The sequence below is a fragment of the Galeopterus variegatus genome, unplaced genomic scaffold (assembly GCF_000696425.1).
Source record: "Galeopterus variegatus unplaced genomic scaffold, G_variegatus-3.0.2 Scaffold1080, whole genome shotgun sequence".
Taxonomy (NCBI): Eukaryota; Metazoa; Chordata; class Mammalia; order Dermoptera; family Cynocephalidae; genus Galeopterus; species Galeopterus variegatus.
In genome coordinates, this window is record NW_007727191.1 from 402,409 (window position 1) to 420,272 (window position 17,864).

The following is a 17,864-nucleotide window of genomic DNA, read 5'->3' on the forward strand; positions in this document are numbered from 1 at the left end:
CTGACCTCCCATTACTTGAAGGGTTCCATTGTCCTCACAGTCAAATCCCAGGTGGTCAACAGATCTCTATTCTTACATCACCCTAATCTACCCCCAATCCACACACCACCTCAGGAACCATTCTAATCTTCCCAACGTTAGTTCCCAGTCCTCTATGCCAAAAGCTTCCATGGTTACCACTGCCTAGCAAATGACATGCAAACCCTTCAGTCTCAGAGTGAGCCCCTTCCTAGTCTTCTCACTCGCATCTTCTCAAACTCTGTAGCCTGTCTTCCAAAAACAGCCCAGACTTATCTCTTTCCCTCAATACCTGTTCTGGCTGCTCCATTCACTGAGCTGCTTCCCTGCACCTCCATCCAGGAAAAGCCTACCTATCCTGCAAGGTCCCCCCATTGCCACCCTCTTCTATTTCACCAGTGGCTATGACTGGTCGCTTTGCTGAACGGCTCTGCAATGTGCCTGTGCCTCTCCTCCAATGTCCTCGGGCTGCTTCTGTGGGCAGTTGTTGGGTGTTTTTAGAACCCTCCCTGTCTCAGCTCTTGGCTCCGTGAGGTGAGGATGAGGTTTGATTCGTTTTTGAAAGTGTATGTCAGTCATCAATAAGGTTCAAGACATGAAATCTGTTCATTCAGCTCAAAACAGTGCCAGTTTCTTTCCAGAAGGCAGTTTACTCATTGAAATTTTGGAGCCATTAAAAAAGTCTTTTCATATTTAAAGTTCTGGAGCAGCTGGAAACAAGAGACTAATCTCAACCGGAGTATTTTCAACAATAGGGGTATGTCTGTGGTGGCCATTCACACAAGTCCCTGTGCTTCGGTCTACATTTTAAAAGAGAATATTCCATGTCTCATCTGAGAAGAACTGAACAAAACTGGAAATTCTGTGCCACTTCTTCTAGGGATTTAATGTATTATATCAAAACTATTTTGTTTGTTTTTTCATTTTTCGTTTTTTGGCGCCAATTTCCATCTTTGACGTAAATACAAATTTACCACTCTCAAAATCTTTTTGTTAGGACATGTGCTATGTTTTTGAAATACCTGACAATTCTATAAAGCAAAGCATTTTGATTTTTCAGAGGGAAGGGAATACATGTTGTCTTCCTCAATTGTCCCTCTTGTGAAATTGGTACAATTTGATTCACCAAAAGCATACTAATCACCTACTATGTAGCAAAGACTTTGCCAGGCACTAGAAATACATTTGGATCTCAGATATCATCCCGATCCTCAAGAGGCTTTCAGTCTGGAGGGAAAGAAAGACAAGTAAATGGCCATTACTCTATATTGTGGTTAGTGTTACAATGGAGGGAAACACCAGATACTCCTGGAGCACACAGAAGGGGCAGCTAAATCACCCTAGGTTTCCTAGATCAGTGCTTCTCAGGGGTGAATATGCAAATGAGTCACCTGGGGATCTGGTCACCATGCATGTTCTGATGCAGTGGGGTGGGGCCAGCGGGTCCGTATTTCTAACCAGCTCAGGGAGACACTGATGCTGCTGGTCTGAGGACCACACTCTGAGTAGCGAAGAACCCAGAGGACTAGACCCCCACACCGAGGCCAGAGGAAATGACATGAAACAGCCAGAGAGGAGACCACAACACTAACCAATCCTGCCTTCATGAATCTTAAAGAGGTGAATGAAGAGGACTGGGGGTAAAAAAAAAAAAGAATTAAAGGCATCCATGAAAATATCAACAATCTTGGAGGTGTGATGTGGCTTTCTTAAATAGATGTAAGAGTCTCCAATTCACAGTAAGTAGAATAAGACAAATCTAAACTACTTAAAAGTTTGAGCTATAAAATATTTTTAAAAGTAGTTATTTCACTTACTTGTTGACTCTTGAAACCTACTGCTCCCAGGGTCATTGCTACACCTACTTAGGTGAAAAGTTAATTACCAACATTTAACATGCTGATTTCAAGAACTTAAAAATATTCCTTTTCCTAAGTAGGTTTTATAATACCTTCATAAGTATTTTTTATTCTATCATATGCTCACTGCACAATTTTTTTTTTTTGGTGGCTGGCCAGTACAGGGATCGAACCCTGGACCTAGGTGTCAGCACCACGCTCTAACCTCACCATCCAATTTTTAAGAGGAGTAGAAAAGATGAACTTCAATTGGATCTACATCCTGAGTAAAGAGAGCTCAAAATAACAGGATTTTCTATAACCAATGTACATGATGCCATTCCAAAAAAGATACTATGAAAAATTCTAAATGACATGTTGATATTATAGGTTATTTTATCTAAAATAATTACAGTTTAGGCAAGTAAATGAATACAGTTCACTACTGAAAAAGGAAATTAAACATACACACTAATTGAGCTCTTGAGTACAGAGAACACAGGAGTCTATAATATATACTCTGAGAAGTCTCATTGCCACGCAGACCATCTGTTCATCTGACTCCGCAGCAATATTGTGAAAATATGAAGGCATATTTCTTGAGTACATAGTTTCTTCAGAACACAGTCTCCATGCAGAAATTTATATAATACTGCTTGACGCTGTGGTCTTTATAAAGAAAAAAACAGTCTAAATTACTTTTTAAAGAGGTATATTATCTTTTTGAAAAAGCGATATCGACATAATAATAATAATAATAATAATAACAATAATAAAACAGTCTAAATTACTTTTTAAAGAGGTATATTATCTTTTTGAAAAAGCGATATCGACATCATCATAATAATAATAATAATAACAATAATAATAATAATAATAATAATAATATTGGACTTATTAATAACTTAACAATGATTGTTCCCAAAACAAATTGCCTAAATGAGCAAAAGTACCCAAGTCTGCATAACCAAACACTGGATCAGTTCAATTAAATGACTATTTTGGAAAGTAAAATCTACTGACCATATTCCTCCAGGAAATGATTTCAATAAGCAACTTACTCATGGATACTGCTGACAGGTCAAACTTAGCTTACCAACCTGTTCCTACAATCTTTTACAAGGTTTTAAGAAATGAAGCACTCCAAAAAAAAAAAAAAGAAAGAAAGAAAGCAAAGAACTCATACCGGTTCCTGGAACAAGACAATTAAAAGTTTCAACCATTCTATTGGCATCTTTAAAGAAAAACTCAGTGAAAGTGGCACCGACCCACAACGTGCCATGTTCTGAACCCAACAGCTCATGGGGACCCATCCAAAACGGGGACCTTTATGCAGTTAACAGAAAGAGGAGCCCACAAACAGATTTGCCTCCCAAGTGTTAACATAAGATATATTAACATTCTAATTTAATACCATGATTGGAGACACTGCATTAAATCTGGACTCTGCCGTCCTTCAGGTCCACCCTCCCAGTTACTATATCAAGTGGCATTGTCCTGGCAGAGATCCTCCCAGGATTCAACAAACAACAGCAACAACAAACCAGGCATTCCCAGCAGGGAATCAGATCTGGATTTGTGGAAACACAGTTGAAACTAACTTAACTCGACCCAGGGAAGCATTCATTTTAAAGAAACATCTACATTACCCCTTTGCTCTAAAACCCAGAAAGGAGACTCATTAGAAAGAGTATCTAATGCTTGAGTAAAAATTTCTTTCTCTAAATTTACTTTGATACTTAGAAAAATTTACATAGTCCAGTATAAAAACTTATTGAGAAAAACCTCATGGCTTCCTGAACAGGTCAGCTTATCCCCCAAAACGCAAACTTCTAGACAGGTCACTTGGTTGCTGTTCATGGGCCACCCCTCCCCTTCCTTATCCACTCTGGGCCGTCCCTCAGGGTGACCCAATGTCCCCGACACCCACCGTTGCCCACCACGGTGCATGAGAAGGCAGCCCTCCCTTTGTTTCCAGAACATCTCGGAAAGCTACGAGAAGGAGAGTACAGCTCTCTGGCCTGCAGCTGATGGAGAGAATGGAAAAGGTCTTCCTAGATTATGACCTCACACCAGCGTAGCCCTTTCCATATTTTCCAGATTATTCCACAATCTGTAGCTGGCTGCTTCCTACTGCACTTCTGAGAAGTGTTATCTTCATTCTACTGACAAGCAACTGACACCGAGGGTCACCATCATAGAACACAGCTGAAAAGGGATCAAAGCCTTTCCAATGTTTAATCTTTAGTGTGCTCTGAGTCGGCCTCTGAGCTACTTTCTAGAGCATTCCAGAGAACCAGAGGTGGCTTGGGGCAGAACGTGATGGTAATTCAAGCAGCCCACAGCAAGACTGCATCTGCACTGAGGGGAAGTCAGAAAGAACAGCACATCTCATTGAAATCACAGGGGGAATTTCTGGAACCAGATTCAATATCCCATACTGGAATTTGGCCAAGCTACTAGGGTAGATTCTTAAGTCCTTGCCAAACCTACCAGAGGGCTTTTAAAGATGAGCAGTAATTATTTTCTTGCATCCTCCTGAAGGACGCTCTACAGAGAGGCAGCATGGTATGTGCATAGAGCTCTGAATGAGGGGGAGAAACCATCATTCTGGCCCCACATCTGCCCGAGTTAGCTCTGTGACCTGGGGCCAGACACTCGACCTCTCTGGACCTGTTTCTTCATCTGCAAGTCAAGAGAACACGACCAAGATCTCTAAGCTCCTTTTCCAGTTCTAACGCTCTGGTGACTCCAATGTTAAGAGAAGCTAATGGTAAGAGAGACAAGGAGGGCAGAAGTTCTCACAGGAGCTTTTTCAACCAGAAAAACAGTAAAACTGGTGCATTCTGGACAACTCTGCCACAGCAGTGAGCCCACCACTGCAGTACCTTCTCTGCTGAAAGGGGACAGCCACCTCATCACTGCAGGCTGTTTCCACATCATCAGGACTTCCTTGGACTCCAGTGCTTGTGGGATATGATTTCTGGGAAGGCACCTTCTCGCTATTCCTGTTGCCCAGCAAGATGCCCCCCTATGCACACACATTTGGAGAGCCCACGCTGTGCGCCAGCCACTGTACTCCACGCCTCCTGCACCCTGACTCTTGGATCTCTTCAACAACTATGGAGGCAAGTTACTATTACCAACCCACTTTCCTGAAAATGGAAGCCCAGAGTTGAAATAACTTGCCTGCAATCATGCACCTTCTAAGTGGTCTAGTCAGATGGAAACTTCGGCAGGCTGACTCTTGGGTCTTCACCAGTATTTTATCCTGCCTCCCTATGAGCTGAGAACTCACAATCAGAGATTTATTCTTCCACCATAAATAAGCACCTCCAACACACAGTGGGTTGTTTGAGACACAAGGTGGATAAAATCATGATGGAAAGAGACAGACAGAGCTAGGTTTGACTTTCCGCTCTACTCACTGCTGGTTATGTGCCTTCTACAAATTTCTTAAGTAAGTCCAAATTCCTCATCTGTAAAATGTGGATAATAATATCCACTTTGTAGGCTTATTGTAAGGAATAAATAAAACAATGCTTGAAGAAGTCCCAGCTGGTTTCTAAATTATAACAAGTAAGAATATCTGGATTTAAAATCTCAAGGAGATAGATAAATTGCTGTGGATTTCAGTAGGCTAGGTTAGAACAGAAAGTTGAATTCTGATTTTAAAGTTATCAGTCTATTAATTACTGACATCTATTTCTTACTATTTGTTGGGAGTCATAAGACTTCGGTTTCCTGGAAGTTGTTCTTAGAGTCTGCCAAGTTCTGGTAGTGATTTTCTACCAAAGGTGAGGCTGGGTACCCTAAAAGACGGAGACCAGCTCCTCAAGTTAGAGCTCTCTGCTGTCTCCCCAGCTCCATCACTCACCAAATGACACACTCTGAACCTCAGTTTCTCTTTCCATAAAATGGACAAAACAGATCTGCTCTGCCCTCTCTCTCTCGCAGATATACTCTTGTTATCCAGTAGTACAATGGGAGTGGGAATACCTAATATTTGCATAATACCCAACATTGGAACATTTTAAAGTTCAAAAAGGCTTTTCACATGCCTTACTATCTTTTTCAGGTGCTCTAGACAGCAGATTGACAGCCTTGGGGGTCCATTTACTCAATGAAGCAAAAGAATGTATTGCTTTTCAATAGAAAGATATAAAAAGCGTAGATGTATTTAAAATACGTGTACATATATATATATTCACATACATCCATATAGTATATTTACATACATGCATATACTTATACACATATATGTGCATATAGACCATCAGTTCTGGAGCCTTCAACAAGAACCAAAAACACTGTATCTATTACAGCACAGCACTGCATTTATTAACAAATATCCTTATATTCCCAAGTGATATCTACTACTTGTCCATATCATACAGTCAAGACTATTTTTTAAATAGTCATAAAAGAAAAAATAAAAATTGCAAAAAGAAAAAAGATATTAAATCTCATTTATCAAATTCCATGCAACTACTCTTTTTAAAAAATAATCCCTCCAATTGCATATTTTCCAAAACCTGGCTTAAGACCTCAAATTTAAGCTTTGAAGCCTCTGACCTCAATTTTAAGCTTTGAGAAAAAGAGTTATATAGCTTTAAAATGGTAAACAACTGTTTAAACCACCCAAATGATAACCCTGGACTGAATTTCTAAAATAAAATTTATGCATCAAATTATATATAATTTAAAATATATAGTGAATCATAAATAAAGCTTTACTAAAATAATTTACCTACCCATATAAATAATGCCAAAACCATGTAGAAGATAGAATTGATACAACCTAAAGTTTAACAAAAAAGAAACAGCAAACTTTTGTTACATATTTATTTCTTTTTCTATATTTGCCATCCTAGTCTATCTCAGAACTCCTTGTATTTGATCCTTCGTGTAGTGTGATTCTCCAATGTAAATTATTCTGACTTTTTAGGAATATTAGGCTTCCAGATATATATACATTTACCTCGGAATCATTTAAGGGGAATTTGTATAAATCATTAGCTAAGTAAGTTTACAGAAGAAGGGAGAAAATATTTGCCAAAATATATTATTAGGGGAATTTAAACCACCAGCTACTCCGCACAAAGCTGAACTCCCTAAGCAAACATCCAGCTTAAATGACGGGGAGATAGCACAAGGAAATAAGCACCCAAAGAGCTGACAGTTTCTAAAAGCGTGATAAAACACACTGTTTCTTCAACTACTCTAAATATCTACAGAGTAATATATATAGTATAAAAGGTGGTAGGAACAGCCAGACTAGATTTAAGTACGCTCTGTTGCCATAAGAGAACCACCTCCCCCTCAAGCCTGCCTCTCTTCCAGAACACCCCATAGTGGTTGAGGGACTTGCCACCCACCTTGTCACTGTGATGGTTAATTTTATGTGTCAACTTGACTGGCCTGAGGGATGCCCAGAAAGCTGGTAAAATATTATTTCTGGTGTGTCAGTGAGGCTGTTTCTGGAAGAGATTAGCCTTTGAATCAGTGGACTGAGTAAAGAAGACCACCCTCACCAATGTGGGTGGGCACCATCTAATCTGTCGAGGGCCTGAATAGGATAAAAGGACAGAGGAAGGGCAAATGTCCTCTGTCTTCTTGAGCTAGGACGTCCATCTCCTGCCCTTGGACATTGGCACTCCGGTCCTTGAGCCTTTAGATTCGGATTGAATTACACCACTTGCTGTCCAGATCATAGAACTTCTCAGCCTCCATAATTGCGTGAGTCAATCCTTCATAATAAATCTTCCTTTATATCTCTATATATCTATTGGTTCTGTTTTTTAGAGAACCCTGACTACTACAATCTCCAAAGCCGGAGAGTAGGAACTCAGTGTTCATTTCTCCCTTCCCCTAAATCCCCATGTTTCTAAAGTCCTTAATCTCACCTGGGGACCCCCTCCCCTTGCCTTCACTCTCGCCATCATGCCTTTAGTTCAGGGCTACCTTCAGGAAACCCTTCGTCCCGAGAGGTAGACATCACCAGGCTCAGGCAGGAGTGATGGAGGGAAAGCTTGGTGCTGTGGGGTCTCCAAAGGAAGGGCCCACCCAGGCAAGGACAATCAAGGGTGCATTGTGAAGGAGATGAATGTCAAACGGCAGCAGGAAAGGATGGGAGGGGACATGGAGGCAATCATGTGCTCCTTTCAGAGGGACTGAACTGACATGGAGGTGGGGGTGGGAGGAGAGAACTGGAGAGACAAATCACAAGGTGGGGGGCTTGTTTACCAAGCAGTTGCCCTTCTATCAAGCAGGTGGCTTTTTGGAATTGAAGTAGAGAGGGTCAATATTAGACACTTGAACACTCACTCACACAGTGCTGTGGGAGAAAGGACTGGAGAAAGGGAGACTGACCGACTGTTCCATGAGAGCCACGCTTCAGGCAACATTTGGGAAGCAGAAACTACAGGCAGGGAGAGGCCCCAGAGACACACAGTCCCTGGAAAGATAGATACACAACACACCTGCTCGAGCTAGTTTGGACATCCCAGTTTTGAGGGATATAGCCAATTCTATTTTCCTTCAATTCAAGAAGTTATGTAAGCAACGTCTGAGAAGTTACTAATAGAAATGCATTGATTCTGGATCTCTAGTCAAATAAAAAAATGCTCCTTGATTACCTGCTGTGGACAAAGCACCAGGAGAAGGCTGCCTGGAAGCCCCAGCTGTGTCCTCTCCAAGCTGTGCAGTTGCGTTGGCGTCAGACCCATTTCATTTTTTCTGTAGACACACGCAGTCAGGATGAAAGAAACAACGACAGCCAGATGGTGGGGAAAATAAAGCTGAATTTATTGTTTACCTGGCAAATAAAACTACCTCACTCGGGAGGAAGTTCAGCAGGACTCCGAGAAATACAAAGGCCTAGATTTAGAGCAAAAAAAAAGAGGAAGTTCCCCAAAAAAGGCGAGATTCTGAGTTCAGGTCTCTGGCAGGGCCATATGGAAGACTGTCAACTCTTTTCTGCAATTAGATGCTTTCAGGATAGATTATGTTAGGATTCCGGAAGACCTAGGGTCATTCAGTAGACAGGCTCACACATGCCCAAAGCTTGGCAAGGTTCTGACTTTAACCACACACACAACATAAAACAATAACCACCACCAAATAACTTATCGCATCCCTCAAACACTGTTATATGAATTGCATGGTTTTTCCCCCCAAAATCAAGATAACTTTCAGGATGGATCTCCCCAGGCAGCCGAGAGTTCTAGGATCATAGGAGATCCACCTGCTCCTGTTTGTCATCACATGGCTTTTAGCCATTACATTTCACACTTCTTGCCTGTGCTACCTTCCCCCTGAAATAGAGAAGGGGTCTCTCTATTTCAGAACATCCCCTTCTAGGTAGATCAGATAGATCCTTAAAAATTAGCCATTACATTTCACACTTCTTGCCTGTGCTACCTTCCCCCTGAAATAGAGAAGGGGTCTTTCTATTTCAGAACATCCCCTTCTAGGCAGATCAGATAGATCCTTAAAAAGCTCTATTGGTGTCTGAGAAATTCAACCACTGGCTTTACCAGCTCAGCCATGTTGTTATTAGAAAAATGGTTTTGTTCACCTCCAGTCAATGACTTTCTACTGAAGTTTATGTTTCTCTAACACAATAAACTAGCACTTGGCAGTGATTTAAACAAGTGCATGGGGCCAGCCTCCCATTAGAACATTGCTGCAGGATCAGGAGCACGCCAGATTTCCACCAGTTCATGGACATCTAAGCCTTTCACTGGAGGCTACGACTTAATCCCAAAGCAGCTGTCTTCCCGTCTGGGCACAGAATCTGCCTTCCCTCTAGTAAGTCTGCACTAAGGGGAGGATGTCTGGGCTAAAGTGGCCAAAGAATTAAGCTACTGCCCTGGCCTCTGAAGTCCTGCCCTCCCGGGGCTGAGGGGCCAACTCACACTCCATCCAGAAGGCCCACTCCCACCATGCTTTCCCTCATCAACTCTGACCTTGAGGGCCTTTGGGGGCTCCAGCCCAGCAACCTAGGCTGGGCTTTGGCATCTGCTGTCTTCAGCAGCCATGACCCCGACACTGTGCCCAGTTCCACCCCGTGCTGACTTGACAACACCCACGCCAGCCTCTCCAGGCCAGGTACCACCACCACTGCCCCTATCTCTCCAGCCACTCTCCACAAGCAAGGCCGGTGCCTGCTCCCCACTGATGGCATGAGGGACTCAAGTCAGTTCACCTTCTCATGATGAAATCCAGCTCTTCCAAAGGGACCACACTTGAGTTCGCTCCTCTCAAGGAAATTTCTCACCTAAAGGAAGCCGGCTGGCATGTGCATGCATCTGTAAGCATCTACCATACACCTGGATGGATAAAGAGCAGTTTCACCCCCTGGAAGGTAAGACCAGGAGGAGAAGGCCTGAGAGCGGCTGTTCTCCACACTGAATAGGTTCTGTGTTAGAATCACTGGGTGGGGGCAGGAGAGAGGCTTTTTCAATTTTCCAATGCCATAACCTCTAATTCTAACCCAATTGGTCTAGGATGAAGTCTGGGCATAGGAGCTTAAAAAGCATTGCAGGTGATTTCAATGTGCAGCCAGGGCTGAGAACCAGTGCTTTAGAGAAAGAGGCAGAGACCATCAGCTGAGACTCCAGTGTACCTAGATAGATGAGAACATGCAATTTCCAAACAGTTCCTGCCCAGGCCTCTTCCGCAAGGCAATCTCTGCAGCCTACAAAAGTAACCACCAGAACAGCATGTTGAGTTCTGGAGCCATATTTCGCTATGACACTACCTCTTTCATCAGTCTGAGCCTCAGTCTCCCCGACTGAGCAAAAGAGTTGCTCTGGATCTACTTTGCTGCTCCACCCACTTTTCAGCTTTATGCATCTCCTCTCCCTCCCTCTCCCATTTAAATGCAGGCTGTTTATGCGTTTGCCTTTCTACTCCTGCAAAAGTGCTTTATGTGTTGCCTTGAAATTAGATTTGGGCAGTGCCTGTCCTCTAAATAAATAATACCACAGAAACCATAAACTATGATCTAACCCGAGGTGGATAACGCTGATGATGTTATATGCATAATGCAGAAAATGCTCATTGGTGGGACTGCAGCTAACCATTCCTGGAAAAGCTCGTGCTGAATCATATAGATTTGCCAGAGTCAGGCCAGCAGCTCTCTCTGCCGCATAGCAACAGCCTACCACGACGCTTATCAGGGTTTTTTTCCCCCTCGTAGCATGATTTAATATCTACTTATCAAGTAGAAAATTCATTTTGGAACTATTTTCAGAGCAAGTACAAAGACATCCTTAAGGATATATTAGCTGCATGACTTTAATCCAAAGAAATAAATAAATCTCTCACCCTACAATAAACTCAGCACATAGGAGGAGGGCAAGCAGTCTCTTAAATGGGCCTACTTGGATGAAAAAGTGGGGAAATATACAAATGATCAGGATATGTGGCAGAATTCAGAACAGAGCAGGTCCATGTGGGATCACATCTATAATGGCTTAGTTATGTAAAGAACCAAAAGGTTGTTTTTGTTGTTGGTGGTGTTGTTTAATTTGCTGTTTCAGAAAACTTTACCACCCAGTAAGCCCAGATCACAGCTGAGTTCCAGACCTGGATGGTCAACTGGTCATCTGCACCTGGATGTCCCCAAGACCCCCACATTCAGCATGTCCACATCAGAACTCATCACCTACCCTCCTGCTCTTGCATTTCTGCTCTCAGTTAGTGAGGTCTTTATCCACCCAGCCATCCACATCAGAAACCTAGTAGTTATCCTAGAATCCCATCTCTCCCTCAGCCCTCTCCCCACTCCTTCCAAATCCCTGAGTCTGAGAGATCCCACCATGTTCACACCCTCGTATCTGTATCTTCCATCCCAGCTCCATGGCTCCTGATTTAATCTGTTGCTTCTTCATTTCTCCACCAGATTCTTCCAATGGCCTCCTAACTCCCTACACGTATACAGTTCTGCCCCCTCCAATCTATCCTTCTGAATTCTGCCACAATAATCTTCATGAAACAATCCTGATCATATTGTTCCTTTCATTAAAACACTTTGGTGGCTCCCCACTGTCTACAGGATAAAGTTCAAAGTCAAAAGTGGGATACACAGGTTCTCCACTATCCTACTTCTCCAACCTGAGGTCTCCCCATGCCCCACCTTGAACCCTTTGCAGCGGTCAGATGAACTACTTGGAGTTCCCCAGCACACCAGCCTGCCCCCTAATTCCTGTCCTCTGTTTGGTCTGCTCCTTCTGGTTGGAATGTCCCTCTGCCTTTCTGCCTTTCCCATCTGCACACACCCTATCCCAAAGGAAGAACTGGACACCCCTACGCTTGAGCCCTGGTGTTGCTCCTACCACGGCATCTACAATTTCACTGCACTCAGTAACAAAACTGTGCGCTCCCAGAGGGCAAGAATTGCATCTTACCTCTTAAGCTCAGTGCCTAGCAGTGCCACCTGATGCACAGTGGGGATTTAACAATATTCATTAGATGAATGAATGTCTCCATGACAACATTCTAAGAGTGATTCCAAACTATTGTCTTTCCAGCTCATAGACTTTGCTTTCAGCTGCTTAGGATGTGGAATTGCCTCTATTCCACAGGTAAATCATTTGCTGAGCACTAAAAAATAAATCAGAACAGGAGACAGATCACCTTTCTTATCACTTGAGAAATCATTTATTTGTTCTTTACTCCTGAAACAAGGGTTGTACTTCAAGGCAACCCAACAGCTGATAGAAACTATCAAAACAAGTTATCCCAAATCCCTGGCCATCCCTGGTTTCAAATGCCTTCTCCTTGGAAATAATTATTTGAACGAGGCACAGGGTAGTGCCCCTAATTACAGCAGAACGTCCATGGCACCGAGGGCTGGCGTATAAAGCCTACATCCATGCCCCTGCCCAGGTGGGTGCAAAACAACACTAAGAATAAAAACTGACTTCCTCAGCTATTTTACTTCTAAGCCCATAAGGGAATCACATAAAAATAAGGGCACCTCCCTCAATTTGGCAGTGGACAGCCCTGTGTCCAACATAGAACCTTTGGAAAGCTCTCAGCCCACCCAGAATTCCATCTAAAATGTCAAATATCTGTAATGTGTCTGGTGACAATGTCACCAGTGAATAATTTCTTCTCCAAGTCCTGATTTCATATTGGGAAATGGGCAATTTAACTAAATGTTTCATTAACATAGTGTTTTCCTGCTTGATGCTAATGTACTTAATTTGTTATTACAGATTCTCTTCCATGGAATCATTTCCTGCAATCCTCCTTAGGACAATCTGAAACTCACTGGGTCCCTAACAGACAATCCAGAGAACCTAGTAACCAACCAAACAAATAAGCAAAAACCCCTACCCTAAAAAGCTATCTAGACCCATTTGTCCTGGAACGCACAGCACATATGCTGTGGGTTCCTCTCTGCGTCACACACGGGTCAGGACAGGATAGACTGTCCTGACCACCTCAGGGTTTGTTCAGGGTTGTACGGGTGGTGGTGAAGCACTGTTCAATGGGGCACTGTGGTCCCAGACAGAGAGAATTGGGGGAGATGGATTACTCAAGAAGAATGTGGGGAGTGTAAGATTTTGTTTTGAGGCCCTAGAAGGCATGTTCTCAATCTGCTTTGTTTATCTGTACAGGGACTCTTGCTATGTGCTGATTCCAAACCCCAAAAATTTCAAGGATATTTTGAACATCTTTTATTAATAGCAACTCTGAAAAATTTCCACAGCATGCTGCTCGGATGAACTCCAAACATGCAAAAGCAGGTGCCATATAAGGGTTTGTTCCCCCAAACCTCGTGACATATAATGGAACAGCTTAAACTTGACAGTTTGGGGAACAGGGCTGGACACCACACTAATGAGAGATCATCTCTGGGGTGCATCCAGTCATGTCAGAATTATTCTGCATGTATCATTCCAATGGTGGGATGAGATTTTGATTTGGTTCTATCACACATGGGGAGCAAAACTAAAACTCAATAAAGAGGTGAAGCACTTAAACAGCGAACTCTACAGAACCTGCTAGGTGCCAGGTGCCACATCTATGGCAAAGAGTGGCAGAAACCATCAAAAAGTGTGGAAATTGACGTAGAGGGCTTGTTATTCCAGGCTCTGCCACATGGAGCTGCAAGACTTTGGACATGTGACTTTATGTTGTGAGCTTCATCTCCTTATTACAAAATAGAGCCCTGTGACAACAATCACAGCACTCAAACCAGTGGTGGCAGCAGCCCCCCTTCACTGAGCATGTACCATGCAGTGGGTCCTGTGGTAAGCATGCCACAAACACATGCTAACATCTCACTTAACCCTCAGAAGCCCCTGCAAGGGAGATATTATTAACTCCACTTTACAGAGAGACTCAGGGCTCTGGCCTGAGGTCACTTGGGAACAGTGAGTGGCAGGGTCTCAGTTCAAAACCAAGTCTGCCTGACAAATGTGCTCTTTGGATAATAATTACTTTCAACGACTGGTGTGAATGTTATAAAAGATAACGGATCCTTATTTCACATGCTTTGAAAGCGCTGCATAAATGTCGGTCATTTGCAGAGCCCACCCCTCTCCGTGGCCCAGGAAGCCAGGGCGCTCCGGGGATGGGGAGCGGATGCAGTGTGCAAGGGGAGGGCAGCCAGCACTTACTTCCTCAGGACGGCGATCTCGTTCTCTATGCTGCTCTCCTTGCCCTTCAGCGCCTTCTTAGGGATACACTTCACCGCGAAGAGTTTTCCAGTTGCCTTCTCTTCCGCTAAAACCACTTCTGAAAAGGCCCCGCTGTGAACAAAGAGGGAGAGAAAGAAGATCGGGTTCAGTTTGGGTTTCACGGTGGCACCTCTAATGCCACCACCACTGTTTAAGTAACAACAACATGGGCGTGACGGGCATGACTGCAGGCAGTATTGTTATTTTCTGTCCAGCACAGCTCCTTACCAAACACCTTTATGCAAAGAAATACACACAGACGAGCATGCCTTCATGCAAAAGGACATGTGGATGTTGACATGGGTTTGGCCACCTTCCAGTGCCACCTGCTACCAGCTGCACACCATGGTGGCATCACTGTGGAGCCAACAGGAAAGCTCCCAGAGAAGTTCCTCCTGCAGAGGAAGACTGCCCTCACGCCTCCACCCAGACTAGAAAGTCCCACTAAAATTCCCAGTTTCCCACAGGCCATTTCACCCACAGACCATATCAGAGCACGTCACAAACATCGGATTCACTCTCACAGATAGGTAAGGATGTAATTACAGTGGGAGTTGTGGGACATGTGGTATTGACACAGGGTTAATTAAGTGGTAGGGGGATGTAAGTTTTCAATAAGCAGCTTATTTCCTCTGTAAACCAAACCAACAAACAAGAACCACACAGTAGGGAAGACTTTCCTGCCTGAAAACACACATTTAATTCTGCAACAGCAGAAAAGTCAGCTGAAACCAGGACATGTGGGGACAGAGAACCTGTTTTACTGGAGGTCACCCACTGTGGTCAGCGAGCCCTGCAGGCAGTGCCTGAGAGCCACCTCCTGTATGTGCCAGCAGGCGTGGCCTGGGTGCCACACTGGGCTGGGGACAGAACTCTCCTAATGACTCTGACACAGAAACAGCCTCCTCCACTGTCTCCAGACCTCAGTGACGCAGGCTGCTTGCACACAGACCAAGGAAATACAAAACCCACTGAGTCATTCTCTGTCCCTAGACTTTCAGGAGCAACACTTACTTCCTCGGAGAGACTCTAAAGATGGCTTCTACACAATTATAATTAGAGACAAACTCTCCTGTCTCAAAAGAAACCACTGGAAGCACCAACGTCATCCAATACCAGGGCCTCAGGGACTACATTCTTCAGTCGCTATTGGAGAGATGCCTAAGCTAGGAGAGGGGGCCTTCCTTTCCCTCTCCTTACCCATTGGACAGGGATGTGCACTCTGTCACAGGCCAAAGGAGGACAAACAGATATTTTAAAAATCCTTTCCAGTGAGAGGAATTCACTTCCAGATAGGGCCATTAACTGTGAGTCTTTGGGACAGTGTTTCTACCGGAACATGAACTCTCCTTCGTCCACCATCAAGGTCTATATCGAATTATATAAAACTGAGGGGCAGAAGACAGTCATTTCACAAAATACCCAAATGGAAAATGTCAGAACAAGGGGAAAGACCAGGATTCAAGTGCCATGAGTGATTCGACCCCAGATAACTCCATTCATTCATTTCCACTTTCCCTGTTGGCTGCGGGCCGCGTGTGAGTCCTAATACTGACAACACCACGGTGGTTTCTCTCCTGAGTCTGTCGGATTTACCAGTTCTATTTTCCAGAAGGTGGAGAAGCCCTTCAGCGGCAGCAACCAACTGCCAGGGCTTGGGCTGTGCTATGGGTCAAACATGTCCCCCAAAAGTTCATGTGTTGGAAACTTGATCCCCATTGTAATGGTGTGAAGAGTGTGGGAAATCCAATTATGGTATTTGAAAGGTGGGGCCTCTAAGAGGTGATTGGATCATGAGGATTAATCCATTTACGAGGTAATGAGTTATCACGGGTGTGGACTGGTGGCTTTATAAGGAATGCACATGAGAGATCTTTCACCATCCCTGCCACATGATACCCTGCCTTGCTGTAGAGAGTCACCACCAAGAAGACCTTACCGGGTGTGCCCCCCAGACCATTGATTTCCCAGCCCCCAAAAATATAAAAAATAGATATTGTCTTTTATACATTACTCGGTTTCAGGTATTCTGTTCAAAGAAGCAAAAAATGGACTACACGGGGTGAGAGCAGCTCCCAGACCTCTCCTCCTCGGCTGCACCCACCCCTGCTCCGTCCACTGCGGGGTCTGTGTGAACAAGAAAACACTACAGCCTACGCAGAGCAGATACTCTGCTTAAAAGGGGACCCTCAGCTGTGGATGTCAGGAGCCCATTAGAGAAAAGTGCCACCTTGCTCTGTGGAAACAGTAAGAAGTGAGGTTGAGGCATAGTCCAGCTCTTGAGGGATGACAGACTAGGGAGGGGATCGAGAGGTCAGAGCCAGCACTGCTGGGCTGTGCAGGAAGCTGACAACAAGGTGAGACAGTGGTGTCCCTGGATCCAGGGTCTCTCTGCCTTTGTCCCTGACGGTGGGAGGGATGAACTATCTGTGACCCTATGGCAAGGGCAGGAGAATGGGGTGCAGATATGTAACGAGCTTCCTGAGCAAAACAGCCCAGCCTTGATAAACATGAGCCAGCCAGGGAGGCTCCTGTGACAGGGCGTGGGGCAGGCCCAGACGGTCAAGGGATCCCCACCAGTCATCACCAGGGAGAGTCGCAGAGCCAAGGTTGGAATCCCATTCTCTCAGGATGAAAGTCAGCCTGCAGCTCCACTCCTACATACACAACCAAAACAAGGGAAAGCAGGGACTTGACAGATACTTGCACACCTAATGCTATGGGTTAAACGTGTCCCCCAAAGGTTCACCTATTGGAAACTCCACCTCCATGGTAATAGAGTTAAAAAGGTGGGAAATCTTATTACGGTCATTGAAAGGTAGGGCCTTTGAGGGGTGACTGGATCCAAATGACTGTGCCCAGGTCAATGGATTAATTCACTGATCATGGGCATGGTTCTGATGGCTTTAAAATGAGAGCAAGTGAGAAGGTTGGCTCTCTTGCTCAGCCGATTCGCCATGTGATATCCTGCATCGCTGCAGAGTCACCACCACCCAGAAGGCCCTCACCAGATGTGTTCCATGGACTGTGGACATCCCAGTTTCCGAACTTTAAGAAATAAATGTTATTTCTTCATATTTTCTCAGTTTCGGGTATTCTGTTATAAGCATCAGAAACAGACTAATAGAGGTCCGGCGCCGTGGCGCACTTGGGAGAGTGTGGCGCTGGGAGCGCAGCGACGCTCCCGCCGCGGGTTCGGATCCCATATAGGAATGGCCGGTGCGCTCACTGGCTGAGCGCCATGCGGGTGACATCACACCAAGGGTTGTGATCCCCTTACCGGTCACGAAAAAGACAAAAAAAAAAAAAA

General features: G+C 44.3%; 1 protein-coding gene across 1 annotated transcript in view; it reads right to left on the reverse strand.

The window, feature by feature from the left end:
- Positions 1-15,916, reverse strand: part of CAMK1D (calcium/calmodulin-dependent protein kinase ID) — a 255,649-nt gene extending 239,733 nt beyond the window's left edge. Inside the window, exons 1-2 of the mRNA XM_008574657.1 lie at positions 15,888-15,916; positions 14,495-14,626 (exon numbers count right to left, since the gene is read on the reverse strand). Coding sequence (XP_008572879.1) covers positions 14,495-14,626; positions 15,888-15,916 — 161 coding nt within the window. The remainder of the gene's footprint in view (positions 1-14,494; positions 14,627-15,887) is intronic.
- Positions 15,917-17,864: the final 1,948 nt, after the last annotated feature.